The sequence below is a fragment of the Podarcis cretensis genome, assembly GCF_951804945.1.
Source record: "Podarcis cretensis genome assembly, chromosome: 12".
Lineage (NCBI taxonomy): Eukaryota > Metazoa > Chordata > Lepidosauria > Squamata > Lacertidae > Podarcis > Podarcis cretensis.
Genome location: NC_137181.1, coordinates 21,893,989 through 21,911,228, shown reverse-complemented (window position 1 = coordinate 21,911,228; position 17,240 = coordinate 21,893,989). Strand labels below are relative to the sequence as shown.

Here is a 17,240-nt window from a genome sequence, read left to right as displayed (position 1 = left end):
TGCTTGTCAACTGGAAGCTTGAAACAAACTCAAGCCAGACCTGCCCTTTCATAAACACGAGTCTTGTTTCCCCGTCCAGGCAGTTTTAAAAGGAAACCAAGAGACTGCCTTCTTCATTGAACACAAGGCTTAAACTAGCTTCAGGATACAGGAAGGTGGAATGTGTGCTATTGATGCCCTCCAAATCCAGCATCACCTGAGCTCTGCAAGTGTGGCTTTCTCCCGATTGAGAGCTTGTTTACAAAGCTATTGTACTACCAACCTTACTGTATGCTTGTGAAACATGGACCACTTACAAACGCCATCTCCAACTTCTCGAAAGATTCCATCAATGGTGTCTCTGAAAAACCTTACACATCACTTGGGAAGACAGGTGAACTAATATCAGTGTACTAGATGAAGCAAAGATCACCAGTGTTGAAGCAATGATTCTTCAACATCAACTTTGTTGGACTGGTCATGTTGTGCGGATGCCTGATTATTGTCTTCCAAAGCAACTACTCTATTCCGAACTTAAAAATGGAAAGCGTAATGCTGGTGGTCAATAAAAGAGGTTTAAAGACTGTCTCAAGGCAAATCTAAAAAAATGTAGTATAAACACCGACAACTGGGAAACACTGGCCTGTGAGTGCTCCAGTTGGAGAACAGCCTTACCAAAAGTGTCATGGACTTTGAAGACACTCGAACTCAGGATGCAAGGGAGAAATGGGCTAAGAGGAAGGAACACTTGGCAAATCCACACCGTGATCAATTCCCGCCCGGGAACCATTGTCCCCACTGTGGAAGGACTTGTGGGTCCAGAATTGGCCTCCACAGTCACTTACAGACTCATTGTTAAAACCGTGTTTATGGAAGACAAGCTTACTCGGCTACGAGTGATCACCAAAGAAAGAAGAAGAAGAAGAAGAATTCAGAGAACAAAGGAAGAGAGGCTGCTGACAGCTTTAATATCTGCCTCCCCCAAGAGGTGTCTCCATGGGGGGGAGCGTTGTCCCCTAACTTCAAATGTTCAGATAACTCAACCAACAGCATGTTAGCATCCACACTGTCTGGAGCCTGCACCCTTGTTTTGTATGTATTCTTAACTTTTTGCAGCTCCTGAAATCATCTGTTGTATTGCACTGCCAATCTCCATGAACCTGGCATGGTTCATAAATGAAAGGACCTTCTGCTTTGAGGCTGCTGATTAGTCTTACTGTTAAATTGGAGAACTGAGCAATAGCTTCAAGAGGCCCTTGATTTTGAGGGAACGTGCCCATGCTTTCAATATTCACAAGTTTTACAGAACATTATAGGGCCTTGTCAAACATATCCCCCCGATTCCACAGTGACTCCTATTTCCAGCTCAAAACAAGAGCCCAAAATAAATGTATACGTTTTGGAAACTGATACCCTGAAACAGGGACCTGGTGTGTTTGCCATGTGTACTTCGCTGGCTTGCAGTCACCCCAGAGATGGTCCTTAATGCCTCCAGCATAGCTTGCTGGAGAGACTAATACATTTGTCTCTGCAGTTCATTAACTCACAAATGTGTTCTTCAGTCAGCCAGCTGAGGTCCCTCTTCATACCACCTGTTTAGTGACATGCTGAGCCAAAAGCTACTTTGGGAGAATAAGGGCAGGCAGGAGGCAAGAAAGAAAGGTTCTCTGTTTCTCTCTCTCTCATTCTGTCTCTTACAGAGGCCTCAGCAGTGCTAGATTATATGGAGAGCACACCTGACTATATCTGTGTTATGGTCCTACTGTTGATTTCACAGTGCCCATACAAATGCACAGTCCTGACCCCACATTTGTGCCATAAGGCTCCCAACTTCCACTGCCAGCCAAGTTCATCAGCTCTCTCTGAATTCTGTGATCCAACAACCCACCAGTGGGGCATCTTTCAGTGAAAGCCATTATCTGGTTTGGGATGCTCCAGAAACAAAGCCCAATGGAGCTAAGATATATTGTGCCTTTTGTTTCTCTTTTCACATACTTCCACATTTTTCTAGAGCAGGGCGGCCTAACAGATGTCATTGGGTTACAGCTCTCATCATCCATGGCCATTGGCCATGGTGGCAGGGCTGATGGGCACTGTATTCCAGCAACATCTGCAGGGCCACAGGTTAGCCATTCCTGCTCTGGAATGTTCATAGTACCACATTTTCCTCCCATTATTTGGGGTGTATTTAGTTCCAGCTCATCTGTAAAGCTTACAGGGGTGCGAGAACCAGAACTTGATGTGGAATTCAAGAAAATGAATATAATTCATGGGAAGCCTTAGTAGTTCTTCTGTTCAGTGCACTTTTACCCATCTGCCAGACAAGATGTTGGGGCTGAAGGAGCTCAGGAGCAGTCGCCATGGTAAGAGGGGACAGAGAGAGAAAGGGAAGGTGAACCAGGGGTCTAGCCATGGTTTAGGAGATGGGGACCTAAGAGCTAGTCTTACATGGTACAATCAGCCATATGGGTGTTGTTTTGAACCAGGGTTGGGGAACCTTTTTCAGCCTGAGGGCACATTCCCTGAACCTGCAACTTCCTGTGGACCCAGCAGCAAAGAGTAGCAGGGGCTAGAGGCAGAAGTGGAGGACATAAAAGATGTGACTCTCATATCTGTACAGTAGGCTGCATTCCAGCCATGCAAAAGTCAGAGGTTGATGCACACCCAGGCATTATCACAGATCAAGGATGTGTTCCAGCCAGGCTTGAACCATCCAACTTTTTGCTTCCACTGCAAGCTGACTTTGTACTCTTCTCAGTTTCTCTCTAGCTGGGCACGGCTGTGGTGGGATGGTGTTAAACATTTCAGGAACCAGAAATGTTCAGAGAGTTGCTTTACTCATTGTTCCCAAAGGTCTGTGGTAGGAGAGTCACAGCCCAAAGGCTGCTCAAATATGACTGCTACTTCCTAGCTGTCGCTGCTTTGTGGATTGTTCTGGTGGGTTGCTATTTGCAGGCAGAGACTACTGGTGACACTCGGAAGGTTATGGTTCACCACGGAATCTTTAATAACTGGGGCATATGTGATGTGTGAGTGAGTTTGTTTCCTGGCACCTCCTTTTGTTGGGAGACGGCTCTGCCACAGACTCCATCCCCATCACAATGACGCAGAAGACTTGAAGAATCCATTTCCAGAGGAGCAGCAGGTTGCAGCAAAAACAACAGAGTCTTGTGCACACCTTAAAGACTGACAAATCCATTACGGCATCAGCTTTTGCGACTCAAGCCCACTTCATCAGATGCTAGTCCGTTGTGGCATCTACACTGCTGCGGCAGGCAGGGTGGAATCCAATGTGTTTTCCCCAATAGGCAAGGTCACTTCCAGACAGAGCCGCCTGAAATCCGAACGCGATCAGAGGATCCCTCTCACTTTTCCAGGCTGATCCTGAAGCAGCATCCCAGCACCGATCTCGAATGTCTTCCCTTCCGAATGTCTGAATTCCCCGTCTGAGCCCACGAGCCGGAGTCCTCGGCCACCACGTCTCCTACACCTCTGCGCTGTCCCTGCGAGGCAGTTCTTTCCGCGAGGGGTCAGCGCGTTTGTCGCCAGAGCCCGAGTCGACCAGCGCTGCCCTTTCCGCCGCCTGGAAGGGAGTCGTGATCAGACGCACAGGCAGCGCGTCCCTTCGCCATCCGCGCCACAAGTCCCGGGGCTAAAGAGGCGATCATCTGGCGGAGCGCAAATAAATATACCCCGCCGCCTGCCCGCCTCCTCTGTCCGCTTGGCTGTGAAAGCGAAGGGCGAGCGGATCAGCACCATGGAGAGCGCCTAGCGCAGCCGCTCGCTCGTCTCCCGCCCACCCAGCCAGCCAGCCAGCGCCGGTGTCTGTCTGGAGCGCACAGCCAGAGCGCCACGCTCAGCTGCTTCTCCCGGCGCCGTCGTCGCCGCCATCGCCACCCGCCTTGCCCGGCCCTCTCGCCCAGCCACAACCCCGCCACACGCTCATTCACACACACACACACACGCTCCCTCCTTCCCCCGCCCTCCCCGCGTCTCTCTGTCTTTCGCACACACAGCCCAGGCGCGCTCGCTGCACTTCACCGGCTCCTCGCAAGCTCCGCAGATGGCAACTCCCGGCGCAGGTTTTTGGTCCTTCGGGTCTGAAGATGGATCCGGAGACCCTGAGAACCCCGGTCCAGGTAGGAGCCCCCACTCACTCACTCAGTCACACCCCCCCCCCCCAGGAAGACCACGACGCATCTTTCAGCGCCTGCCTCCTGCGCAAAGTTGCCAGCCCAGATCCTGGAAGGCTTGGCTTGACCCTGACCTGACTTTTTTTCCATCCCCCACCGCTGCCACCGTCGTCTGGTTTTATAATCGTTCGTGCCTTTGGCCGCCTTGAGAAGATCGAGGGGGCCGCCCGTCCCTTCCTGGAGAAGGCGCCCCTCTAAGAAGGGATTCATTTGGAGGGGCCAAAATACCAGGACCTAAAGAAGACGCAGCGGGCCGCCTCACCTGCGCGCAGCGAGGGACCCGGAGCGCCCCTGGCCGGCTCGGAGAAAAGCAGCTCAGTGGAATATCTCTCAGGATGCTGCTACCCGGCTGGGACTCACCCAAACACAACTGGCCCTCAATAAAGGGAAGGAGCGGGGTGGGCAGAAGGGTGGACACAGGCTGCGTCGCTGAGAGGGGACGGGAGCGCTTTTCGCTTAGAAAGTGTACTGGATTGCTGAAGGATCCATATGCTTGCATCGCCAAGACTGCTTACGCGCATTTGTCCGCTTGCTTCATTCTAACGCGCCTCTTCCCATATGTAGGGCTTGGGGGCAGCTAGCAATACGTGCGCAGCTCAATCCTAAGCATCTTCTTACTCAGAAGTAAGGACCCTCTGATTTCATTGGGGCTTTCTCCCGTCTAAGTATGCGCAGGATTGCAGCCCTTACATTACCCATAACATAACCCATATACCATGCGCTAAATCCTAAGCAAACCCCCGGCGAGGGGAAAGCATCGTGTCTGGTCTGCAGTGACCCTGTTATGTGTGCTTGCGTGGGGGGCCATCTTCCTCATCGAACCCACACGAAACGACCCGTCTGATCCTATATTCTTGTTTCTCCCCCCTCAGCAAAAGCTTGGTGTCAAGCTGCCCAGAAGTTTACAGGAGGCATTTCAACCAAACTCTGTGGTAAGCGATGAGAAGGAAATGGGGGAACCAAATCGCAGGAAGACGCTTTAATAAAATAGGGCGGGGGAGGAGACGTTTTACATAGGAAACAAAACAAAACAAAAATACATTCCCTCTCCCACCCCACCCCGCGCGCGCACCCTCCCTTTTCCAAAGGATCCGAGGAGGACTTCCCAGAGTAAGTTGAAGACTCGGTGATGGGTCTATGGAGCCGCCTTGAACGAACCGTACTGGGTCCCCCACTCCGTGCTTCTGAGTCTCCGCTGTGCCATTTAGGCTTCGCCCTTTGTGTCTTTGTTAGCTTTGCTGTATGGAGATGGGGAGAAGCCCATGGAAACGGGGGCTGCTAAGGAGGACCCGTGTTCGGCCGCCAGGAAGGCCCCTTGCACCTGCAATAAAAAGCCCTGCGGTTGCCAGAAAGAGGATGTCAATTATGCGTTTTTACACGCATCAGGTAACCATCTCCTAACTGGGGTGGGGGGGTGTCAGAATGGGGTCAGCCGGACTGGATGCTTTGGAAGCCACTCATCAGCTGGTATATGTTCCAAAGGAGGAAGCCTTTTGGTGGGAAGCATTATAATCCTGGTTCATTAAATCCAATGGGAACTTTGCCATTGACAGAGGCTTGGTAAACATCTCTGTGCGATCACCCTGGCTTCTCTTGCCAAGAGGATTTCGATTAGGCAGAGGCTGAGCAATGCATAAATACGTGTGTGTGTGTATTCCAGGACACAATTGATTGTCGTTAGCATTCTAGGTTCTAAAGGCAATAAATGTCGTTATCCCACTTTAAAGCGCTTGTTCGGTGGTGATGTGTGAATGGGTGTGCGGCGAGAGGGAAATCCAGCAGTTGGAATCAGGTTGTTAATTCTGGAAACTCTTGCCAAAAAGCTTATTGACAGGATATGAATCTTTCTGCTTCATCAAATCCCTCCGAAACCTTCTACGCCGAGTGGCAATGTATTAAACCGATAAATGGCCTTCCTCGGAATCACAGGCGCTGGTTCGACATTCTCAATTAGTCAGCGCCTGAAAATATTAGAGACTGATACCGTAGATTCTTTTCCTAACTACCTTATGGTGGTTTCAGCACCACTTGGAGGGACAGCGACTAAGAACAATTTAAGCCTTAACGGCGGGGTGAGGCATATTGGTAATTGACGACATAAATGTCAGAATTAAGGAGAAATTAGTGGTGGGAACTCATTACAAAACATGGCATGCACGAAATACAAAGATGTTTACTATTTTGAAAGTGAGGCAATTGCACCTTGATTTCTGAATTTTTCTTTTTCATTTAATCTGCCTTTTTGTAGATGACTCTTATTTTTATTTTACTTACTTTTTTTTAATAAAAAAATCTCAAATATCCAGTACAAGTAGAAACATGAGTAGGAGCAATGAGATCTTTAACGGACCCATTTTCAAGTAATAAATCAACCTCTAAGTACGGGGTTTTGTTTACTAACAGAGACATAAAAGTACAGTATTTATATTACCAGGAAATGAACATTTGTAAAATAAAGCTTCATTGGCTTTTGTAGTCGTCTGTACCTCTGAATAATATTTAACATAAAAGAGACCAATTTCGATGGTCCACCGTAAGTAGAAAAAGTGTCCAAAACCTAACTATGAAATCAATGTCGTATTTCACCGCTTTCCATCCTTTCAGATCTTCTGCCAGCCTCGGACGGAGAATTAGCTACTTTGTCTTTCCTACAAGATGTTATGGACATTTTGCTCCAGTACCTGGTGACAAATTTCGACAGATCAACCAAAGTTATTGATTTCCATTACCCAAACGAGCTACTTCAGGAATATAATTGGGATTTGGCAGATCAACCCCAGACTTTGGAAGAAATTCTGTCGAACTGCAGGATCGCGCTAAAATATGCCATTAAAACAGGTAACAGCTACCTTCGGGTGTTATAATGTAAAATGATTCTAGGTTAAAGTCACAGGCGCCCCCCACCCCCACCCTCCGTCTCTTTGTGCTTTTGGAATCTGCTGAGAAACCTGGCCGGTTTTTAGTATTTATTGTCTTGCGCTGAGGAGCAATGTCTGACGTTTGGAACAAACAAGCAGTAATTCCTGCGCTGAAAGAGGGTAGAGAGGGGAGCTCTGTCTATTCGGTGCAGATCACTCATAGCTTCTTGGCTGAAAAGATACTACTAGCTGGTTTTGTTTTATGAGATCATGTAGCGATGGCTTGTGGTGGTGACAACAGATTCTTGAATTAAAGACACACATTTTTGGCGTAGTGTAAATTACAGATTTCCTTATGACTGAGAGTAAAAGCCATCTCAGAATTGTACAGTCGCTTCTTTTAGACGTCCCCATTCATTTTTTTTATTTTAATGGAAATTGAGCCAGCAAGGGAAAAATAGTTTCTTCTTTTTTATTATTATACCATCACTAAACATACCCAGGTCCATAAATGAGGTCCCGATCCTTCTTTCTTTCACGTTTAAAATCCTAGCAGGGACTTCCAGAGCGCAAATCTGGAGGCAAACCGGATTTACTCTACTACGGCCCTACTTGCTTACGTTGGAGTAAGCTACATTGAAAATAGAGAGGCTTACTTCTCAGTAGACATGTATAGGGTTGCGGTGTTATGCCACTTAACAGAAGGAGCTCCTCTAAAAGAAGGGTTCAGGCAGACTTCCTGAAGAAAGGAATTCACCCAGAAGGGCATGGGGAGCAATCTGGGCTGTTTGGGCAAAACCAACAGGGCAAGAAGCAGCGGGTAAATTGAGCTCTGGCGCCTGGAGCAAAGTCCTGACCCCTGATGGCAAGTCTGGGCATCCTGAGCGGCACTGAACTGATTCATTCTCCTAAATGGACGGCGGCCCAATAAACAAGGTGAATTAAATGCCAAATGGCCTTTTAAGCTCCACTTTGTCGCCCGGTTCAAAAAGAGGTTGGAACCTGATTGCTGGAAATATGAGCTAATAATCCATAGTGTGTCGGAGAGATTTCTCTCTCCCCCGCCTGCCTCTCTCTCTCTCTCTCTCTCTCTCTCTCTCTCCCCCCCCCCCCCACACACACACACACGCGCGCGCGCGCGTAAGAGGGTGGACAGCCATGGAGATACAAGCTTTGGGCTGCAGTTCTACCCACGCTTACCTGGCTGGGACTAAGCCCACCTTGGAACCTGGTAGGACATTTCTGAATAAACAGGACCCAGATGATTCTCTCGCCGTTGATTCCCACCCCCCCACCACCCTCCACCTATACACACACACACACACACACACACACACACACACACTGAAATAAATACTATGGTATTCAACGGGCCTTACTTCCAAGTAAGTGTCCATAGGGTTGCAGCCTTTGACTACCCTATAGAATCAACAAACACAGAGTGTGAGGTTTGTATTGATTTTGCTTCGAGTTTCTTTTCTTTTCTATTATGGCATATTTCTGATGGGCTGGTTTCATGTGTGATTTTCATTGTGAGTGATGGTTTTTGCCTTCGATTCTTTCCCTCCCTCCCTCCCTGTACCTTTTAGGGCTTGATCGTGTTTTTTAATAATAATAATAATAATAATAATAATAATAATCCCTGTCAAGAAAACTCAGACCCAGACTTCACGATCGGTTGCATTAGCGTTTGACGTGCTGATTTACGACCTTGCCATCTATCAGCGGAGATGAGATTATTTCATGCCTTAAAGTGCCTCGTTTTGGATGCAATCCATAACACCAGTTAAAGGCGGCGCCTTAAGACGTGCCATTGGTTTCAGGGTGGTGTGGGTTGGCCTTTGACAGTCGGATCCCAAACATTGTCTCTTGGAAGTAAGGCCCATTTGTTTCAGAGGGTTTCATCCTCAAGCGTGTATCTGACCGGAGCCTTAACTTAATAACAAATCCAGAAAGGTGACGGAGGAATGGACGGCTAAGACCGCAATCTTATACCTGGGAATAAACCCTACTGAACTCAATGCTTGCTTCCGAATAGACAAATCTAGAACCTTGGGAGTAAGCCTCTTTAAAACCAGTGGGGCTTATTTCTGAGAAGACACGCGTTGAGCGTTATGTCTGCATGCGTGCATTTATAGGCATCGCTGTAAACACATTGGAAATTAAAGGGTTAGGCGATACAGACATGGGGGTGGGTTTTCTAGTGTCGGCCACACACGCGCACACATACACACATATACGTATAAGGCGTGGGTATAGAGAGGGAGAAAGCGTAAATAGTGCGCGTGTGTAGTCAAAACGCCGCGCAATCCAAGAGGCAGGATGCGACAGGGCGCGGCTTTTACGGAGTCGGGATCTCGCGACCCCCCCCCCCCAAGGAAAGTGACATTAAAGGCGATGGGACATTGGCGAAAGCAGTGAAAGCAGCGAAGCCAGCAGAGTCTCGTCTGCCCATTCTGACCGATGTTCCCAAAGAAACGCGAGCAGATAATCGGAGCACGTCCAGAACATCATTTAACTGCCAGGGGGATGTACCGGGAGCTGAGCTCTCCCCCCGCCCGCCGGGTGTGGAGGATGCAACGGGAGAAGCGCCTCACAACGTCTTGGGGATGACAACCTCCCAATCAAAATGATTTGTTAGCCATTATCGATCATTTCCATCGCGCGCTCCTTATATTATTTCGATTCCTTCAACGGGTGTAAATTCTTCCAAATGAGGTTCCTACCAGAGCGTCCGCCCTTTCCCGGGATACCTAGAGAGAAGCGTGGCCGATTAAAAACCAGCAATTAGGAGTGTTATGTTGTCAAGTGACTGAAAAACCGAGCCGCGTATAAATTAAATGTAGGACCCGCACACTACATATATAGGTATTATTACCTAGCTCCAATTTAATCATTTTAATACAGTGTCTATTCCATCTCCCTCATATAGATATAGATATAGATATAGATATAGATATAGATATAGATATAGATATAGATATAGATATAGATATATAGATGATTTTCCTTAGGAGCAGTTTTGGAAAAAATGATTTAAATATTTTAAATTTGATTTTAGTAGTCCTTCTTGCTTGTGTCCCCTTCCTAATTGTTTTGTTGAAAAGAAAGTGCACCCGTGAGTTTGTGTTTATTTCGAGCGACTGTGTTCTTAGGAAGGAACCATCTTTCGGTTCATTCAGTGCTCAAAACCGTCAACTTTACGGCCCTGAGGCTGAGCCATGTTTGTTTGGACCCGATTCGTTTATTGACTTCGGCTGAAATCCTAAACACGGTCCCTAAGGAGTCCTTTCCATTCAACTCAGGAGCACTTAGTTCTGCGTAAACATGAATATTAAAAATACAGGGGGAAACGTCAACAAGATTAACAGACCCAAGATTTGCGGCAATCAAATAGCAAATTCTGTTTTGCGTATGACATTTGTATTTCTGTCCACAAATCGGCCAAACCACCAGTAAACAACCCTGAACATTCTTTTGTAAGCGTCTTCTTTGAAAGAAAGGAGAGTCACTTCGGAATAAGTAAAGGATCCGACGGCTGAAAGGCTATAGAGCCGAGTTTCTTGGAAGGAAGCGCGGTTGAAATCAGTTTGAATGTCTTCCCAGTGACTCCGAATGATTCTGTGTTGTGCGCAAGCAGGAAGAGGTCAAGTGTATCTACGAAAGCGCAGCTCTCATTTGTAGTCAGTCGCTCTGGGATCGTACGGGCGATTGAGGATTGCGTCGATTGAGAGGGTGGGGCTGGGGTTGGTGGTCTTTTGTTCTCTCCCCATCAGGGTTTCTCTAATGCCACGGCTGCCAACCTGGCTACTCTGGTTTAAGCGTTTTGTGGATCGCAATCACGGTTGCGCGTATTAACAGCCGAGCCTAAAGAAAGATGTATTAATTTGGAGTGGCTGGGGGGGGGGGGCTTTTGCCACTGGGTATTGAATCTGATGCGCACAACTGGATCTGTCGGATGTCCAGTGTACTTTAAGGCTGCGTTATAAAGCGAGTAGGTTCTGAAGGGTCACGATCCACGATTGGCGCCTCTCCAAACGCTCCGAAATGAGAGCAGTTACCCGAGCGGCGATCGTCACATCCCATTTGCGCGTTTCCCTTTCTCAACGCGTTTCCTAACGATCGCCTGTCCCGGAGGGGATCTTATTCATTAGAGCGCCTGGAGCAAGATGGAGCGGGCGGGCAGCCACTACCTGCCTGCTTGCGCCTCCCGGGAGCCTTTTCAGAAGGAACCTGTTATACCGAGGATCGCGGTGCGCGGATATGGCAGGCGGGCCCGCCCGCGCGTGTTTTGGGGGAGGAGGGAGCTGGCGAGGAAGAGAAATGAGCCAAGTAGGACGCTCGCAACCAGGGCTGGAAAAGGCAGCGAGACACTTTCTTGCAGGACTCTTCGCATTTCTTGCTGCGAGCCAAGCAGCTTGTGGTGAGTCACCGAGCGACACTGCACGTGGGAATGGAGGACTCCATCCCAGGAGGAGGATGGACAGGTGCGTTAGCAGAGGTACAAGGAGTCTGTTATATCGAGGAAGGACTGTGATCATATGTGTAAGTGTACACACAACATCTCAAAAAGCAGAGACATCACCTTGCCAACAAAGGTCCGTATAGTTAAAGCGATGGTTTTCCCAATAGTGATGTATGGAAGTGAGAGCTGGACCATAAAGAAGACTGATCGCCGAATAATTGATGCTTTTGAATTATGGTGCTGGAGGAGACTCTTGAGAGAGTCCCATGGACTGCAAGAAAATCAAACGTATCCATTCTGAAGGAAATCAGCCCTGAGTGCTCACTGGAAGGACAGATCGTGAAGCTGAGGCTCCAATACTTTGGCCACCTCATGAGAAGAGAAGACTCCCTGGAAAAGACCCTGATGTTGGGAAAGATGGAGGGCACAAGGAGAAGGGGATGACAGAGGACAAGATAGTTGGACAGTGTTCTCGAAGCTACCAGCATGAGTTTGACCAAACTGCGACAGGCAGTGGAAGACAGGAGTGCCTGGCGTGCTCTGGTCCATGGGGTCACGAAGAGTCGGACACGACTAAACAACAACACACACAAGGGGATGCACCGACGTGGCTGGCTCAGAGAGAGCGAAAAGACCCCTAAATGAGCGCAGCAGGGAGGGGATTGCACCAGGTCTATCTCTCCGATGTGCCACGTAGAAGGTTTGTTCGATTCTGTAGCAGAGAACGAGAGAAACACTCGAAAATACGACCCCCTGCGATACTAACATGGTTCAGTCGGTAGCGCAGGAGACTCTTAATCTATGATTCGACTCCACCCGCTTCTGGAAGGATCATTAAAGACCAAAAGCCTGGTTATGAGAGGAAAGTTTTTGCCTGGCGCCTAATGACTTGGGAGGAAACTCCATAGAATTCAATGAGATTTATGCGCAGGATCACATTGCCAAGCGCTCCAACCCGCTCCATCAGATGCATGAAGAGCCTGAAAATTCAATATCAGAGGGATTGGCTTTCGAGAAATGAGGCTTGTGGCAGCTCAGTTACTCCGGAGTAAGGCCCTCTGAGTTTTCAATAGGATTCGTCCCACCGCTGGTCTCAACTGGATTTAACTCGATCAAGATGTATTTCAGAGATTTACTTTGTTGTCCCACAAGCCCCATAAACTTAACCTACTTCTTGCCCTTCGGTTGCGCTCTTCTTTGTTTAATCGGAAGTCAGGTGAGCTGAGTTCGATGGGGTTTTCTCCCTGGTAAGGCATGCCAGTTTTGTACTGCGCTTTGTTTGCAACCCTGAATGCGAAACTTGGGGAGGAAATACAAACGCGACGTGACTCAATTGTGTAAGAAGCGATTGTAAATCGCCCCATCCATATATATATATATATATCTCCAAATATATAATTTACCGCAAATGGCAGACGATATATATATCGTCTGCCATTTGGGGTAAATTATGCCAATCAAAATGCTAGACTGGATTAGGAAAGGAATTGGCTGCTTGGCTGTAATTGGCCAGTGAAATCACGTGGACTGTCATTTCAGTTTCGCTAGGGGACAAAACCGGGTTTGCGCCCGATGCCCTTCACCAGATGAATTTTAGAGGAGTGTATGCGCGGCTGGACTCCAACTCCCATCAGCCCTAGCCAATATGACCAATAGGCAGGGAGGACGGAATGTGTAGTTCATGGAAATTCAGCTACTCCCGATTTATAAAAGCCCAGAGAGGTTGTGTGAAGTAGAGTGGCTTCTTCATCCGGGTCTGTCTCTGGTTTGCCGGGGGATGGCTGTGAGCAGAGTTCGTACTACAGTAAATGCATTATAAAGAGCAATCAGTCCGATTTAAACCATGTATTGCGGGCTTTTGCTGTCAAAGGGAAGGAAGGTGGGGGAGAAAAGCGGCAACATAAGCGGCAGATGCAGTGGGGGACGAGCAAGAACCAGAACAAAGGCCTAGCACCGCATGTGAACGGGCCCGCTGCACGTCCTTGGCAAATTGGACTCGCTTCGGAGTAAAGCACGCGTGGACTTGATCCGTGGAATCGGTGTATGTCAAAAGCAGGAGATAAACGTCACGCCGCCAGGGGGCGCCGCTGTGAGCTTGGCTTTCTGAAATCGTTCTTTCGAGCTGCAAATTCAATGCCGGATTCGAACCAAACATTCCGCTCGAGAAGGCCTGGCCTTGTCAGTCTGCCTGGTTCCTGCTTTCCAAGCAATGAAATTCCCCATCCGAAGCTGTGAGGATGGTGGCTGCGTCTGGTTCTGCTGAGCACGTTGCCTGAACTATGTTGTCCTTTGGCCTGTTCCAGGAAGGCAGTTTTAGTGGATGAGGAATAGCCAGTTCTGGTGATTTTATCCCTTCCCCCCTACATCAAGGATGGGGAACTTGTGGTCTTCCAGACAATGCTGGACTGCAGCTCCCATGACCACTGGCCATTGACCATGCTGACCGGGGTTGATGGGAGTTGGAGTCCCAACAGCATATGGAGGGCCACTGGTTCTCAGCCATGGTAAGATCATAGCCTCTCCTGGAGTTCATTTGAGTTGGAAACTGCTGAGCTGCTCCCATATAATCCTGTTTTTTTCTTTCTCCTGCTTTATGGCTTCTGTTGCAGTACAGTGGTACCTCGGGTTACATACGCTTCAGGTTACATACACTTCAGGTTACAGACTCTGCTAACCCAGAAATAGTACCTCGGGTTAAGAACTTTGCTTCAGGATGAGAACAAAATCGTGCTCCGGCGGCGCGGCGTCAGCAGGAGGCCCCATTAGCTAAAGTGGTGCTTCAGGTTAAGAACAGTTTCAGGTTAAGAACGGACCTCTGGAATGAATTAAGTATTTAACCCGAGGTACCACTGTACTTCCACCTTTTGCCATTCTGTTGTCTTCTTCTTCCTGTATGTTTGAACTCTTCTAAAGATTTCCCTCCTATGAAAATCAACAAATTAGATAGATAGATAGATAGATAGATAGATAGATAGATGATAGATAGATAGATAGATAGATAGATAGATAGATATAGGTAATGGTCCTCAAACATGGTACTGGATTTTAACCTGGAATCTAAAAAGAATGCCTGTGAAAGTGATACTAATTTCCCATCTCCTGCTGTTCCAGTGTTGTTGCAGGGTCATTGTCAGCTAGGTGAAATAAGGGCAAGTGAGGGCCCATAGCAGGTGTGGGGAAACTGTGGCTCTCCAGATATTGTTGGACCCAGCTCCCAGCATGCCTGGGGTTCAGAGATCATGGAAGCTGTAGTCCAGCATCTGGAAGATGACGTGTTCCTCATGCCCTCATTACTGCCTCTGAAATAGGTCATACTGGAAAATACACTTGCAGCACAGTTCTATCTACGTTTATGCCAATGGTTTCTATTGTGGTCTTCTGTTAAACGGCTGCCTGCTGTTCTCACTGACAGAAGAAGAAGAAGAGTTTGGATTTGATATCCCACTTTATCACTACTCGAAGGAGTCTCAAAGCCACTAACATTCTTCTTTCCCTTCCTCCCCCACAACAAACACTCTGTGAGGTGAGTGGTGCTGAGAGACTTCAGAGAAGTGTGACTAGCCCAAGGCCACCCAGCAGCTGCATGTGGAGGAGCGGAGACGCAAACCCGGTTCACCAGATTACGAGACTACTGCTCTTAACCACTACACCACACTGGCTCTCCATGGGTGGATCTGCAGGGGGATCGGGCCAGTGAGTCATCTAGCCTGGCACTCTGTTCTCACAGTGGACAGTCAGAATCCTGGGGGAATCCCTCCATCAGGGCATGAGCACAACAGCTCTCTAGCTACCTTTGATTCCCAACAACTGATATTCAGATACAGTGGATTTTGACTTTCATCATGCTGGGAAGGGAAGAAGTCAGCCTGACCTTCCTGTGTGTGCAACCTTCCCTGTGCATAGTTATTAACGAAGGAAAAACGTGCAGGCTGCATATCAAGTAAATGTCTAGCTGGCCTGGGTTCCATGTCATGTAGGAGCACACCCTGTCGGACTGGGACCAGGGAGACCCACTGGGTCTCTCTCACTCTAATCTTCCTCACAGGGTCATTGGGTGGTTGCCAAACCATCTAGGCCACCCTGAACGTAAGGACCAGTACAGCTTAGTGGTTAGTGTGTCAAAATAGGACCTGGAAGACGAGAGTTCAAATCTCTCTCTCGATCATGATGCTCACAGGTGACCTTGAGCCAGTCACTGCCTCTCAGCCTAACCTGCCTCATGGGGTTGCTACAAGGATAAACACATCACCTTGAGCTCATTGGAGAAAAGCTGGGACATAACTGTAATAATATAAAGCAAAATTCCTTGGTAGTCAACAAGGAGACATATTGCTATTATTATATTTAAAAACATAACAATGAAAAAGGCCAAGTAGCAGAACCAGTGCTCTTCTGCAGCTGCTAGGCGCTCCTATCCAGTCAACATCATTTAAGCGAAAGTAGCTGCCTCAGAAGGGTGAGGCAGAGACTCCATTTATAAGAGAATAATGAGTTTTGCTGATGCTTCCCCCACCCCTAATTTCCCTCCTTTTGCTTCACCCACACAACCTGATTTCGGAGCCTTTGTGTGCCCGCACCATGGATGATGACGGACAGGGCTGAATTCTTTGTGTGGGGTGTGTGCCTGACTGATACAAGACTGCTGGAGACTGATAATTTCCCTCTTAGCTTTTTGTATGCCTTTCCTTAATAGCTCCACTGTATCTCCCACCTCACAGGCAGGCAGGCAGCGATGTTCTTTTTGCCTGGGTTGGAACAGGTGTTCCTGGCCTGCTTTCGTAATCATCCAATGCTATTGAAGCGCCTCTTAATCTTTCTCTCTCTTTGCTGGTATCGAAACCTAGATAGGGCTTTATTTCGGATGTAGCCAGGCAAAGGTGTTCCGTGGCCCTACTGTGCTTCGGGAACATTTCCTTTATGTTTCAAAACCTCTCCGAAAGGGCTGCAAAAGATCTGCAAATCGAAACAACGAGAAGCCCTGTAAATGGACTTATCAGGCCACTCACTATTTTCTCATGCATCATTCTGACACAGCAAAGATGTTGACTTGAATTACGTTTATTTGTTGTTGTTTCTTTGTTTTTGTTTTTAAAATCACAATTACCAGGAGATTCAGGGCTTCATAACTGTGTGTTCTGACAAGGGAGAAATGATCTGTATTTTCTGGTGTCTGGGCAATCTGCATGCCATCCTCAGCCCCTTCACTCACAGTGCAAAGCAGTCAGCAGAGAGTTCCATTTGCTCATTTTGCCCTGTCGCTTGTAATCATTAGAGGTTATTACCAGCCACAGCAAGCTCCTCAGCTCATAGGCCTGCTTCCGCCTCTGAAATATAGCGTTCATTGACAACATGTGGCATGTGAGCAAAGGTCTTCCATTTTTTTTTTTTTTATAATAATTTTTATTAATTTCCACACATATAATAAAGAACAATGTAAAACAGTATCACATCATACTCATCGGTTCTTACCCTTCTTTCTTTGACTTCCCCATACCTCCCCATCCCTGCATCCTTGTTTAATGATTCTTTAGCAACCCTTAAGTCCATTAGCTTAGTTCCCTTTCATAAAAATTTCTTAAGTTTTTTTGTTTACTGCTGCAATTCTTTACTTCTTACCCCCTGACATCCTAACATTCCTCAATTTTGCAATTATTTTTAAGATATATTTTGAAGTTCTTCCAGTCCTCTTCCACTGTCTCTTTCCCCTGGTCCCGGATTCTGCCCGTCATCTCGGCGAGTCCCATA

At 47.7% G+C, this 17,240-nt stretch overlaps 1 protein-coding gene across 3 annotated transcripts in view; it reads left to right on the top strand.

Moving 5' to 3' along the window:
• The first annotated feature begins 2,969 nt into the window (after window positions 1-2,969).
• The window catches only part of GAD2 (glutamate decarboxylase 2), a 45,726-nt gene continuing 31,455 nt past the window's right edge, over window positions 2,970-17,240 (top strand). The window contains exons 1-4 of one of the 3 annotated variants that reach the window (XM_079948127.1): window positions 2,972-4,118; window positions 5,045-5,104; window positions 5,406-5,558; window positions 6,777-7,010. In XM_079948127.1, coding sequence (XP_079804253.1) covers window positions 4,043-4,118; window positions 5,045-5,104; window positions 5,406-5,558; window positions 6,777-7,010 — 523 coding nt within the window. In that variant the 5' untranslated portion in view covers window positions 2,972-4,042. Of the gene's footprint in view, window positions 4,119-5,044; window positions 5,105-5,405; window positions 5,559-5,850; window positions 5,965-6,776; window positions 7,011-17,240 lie in introns of those variants that run through there. The other 2 variants (XM_079948128.1, XM_079948129.1) reach the window with 2 other exon arrangements.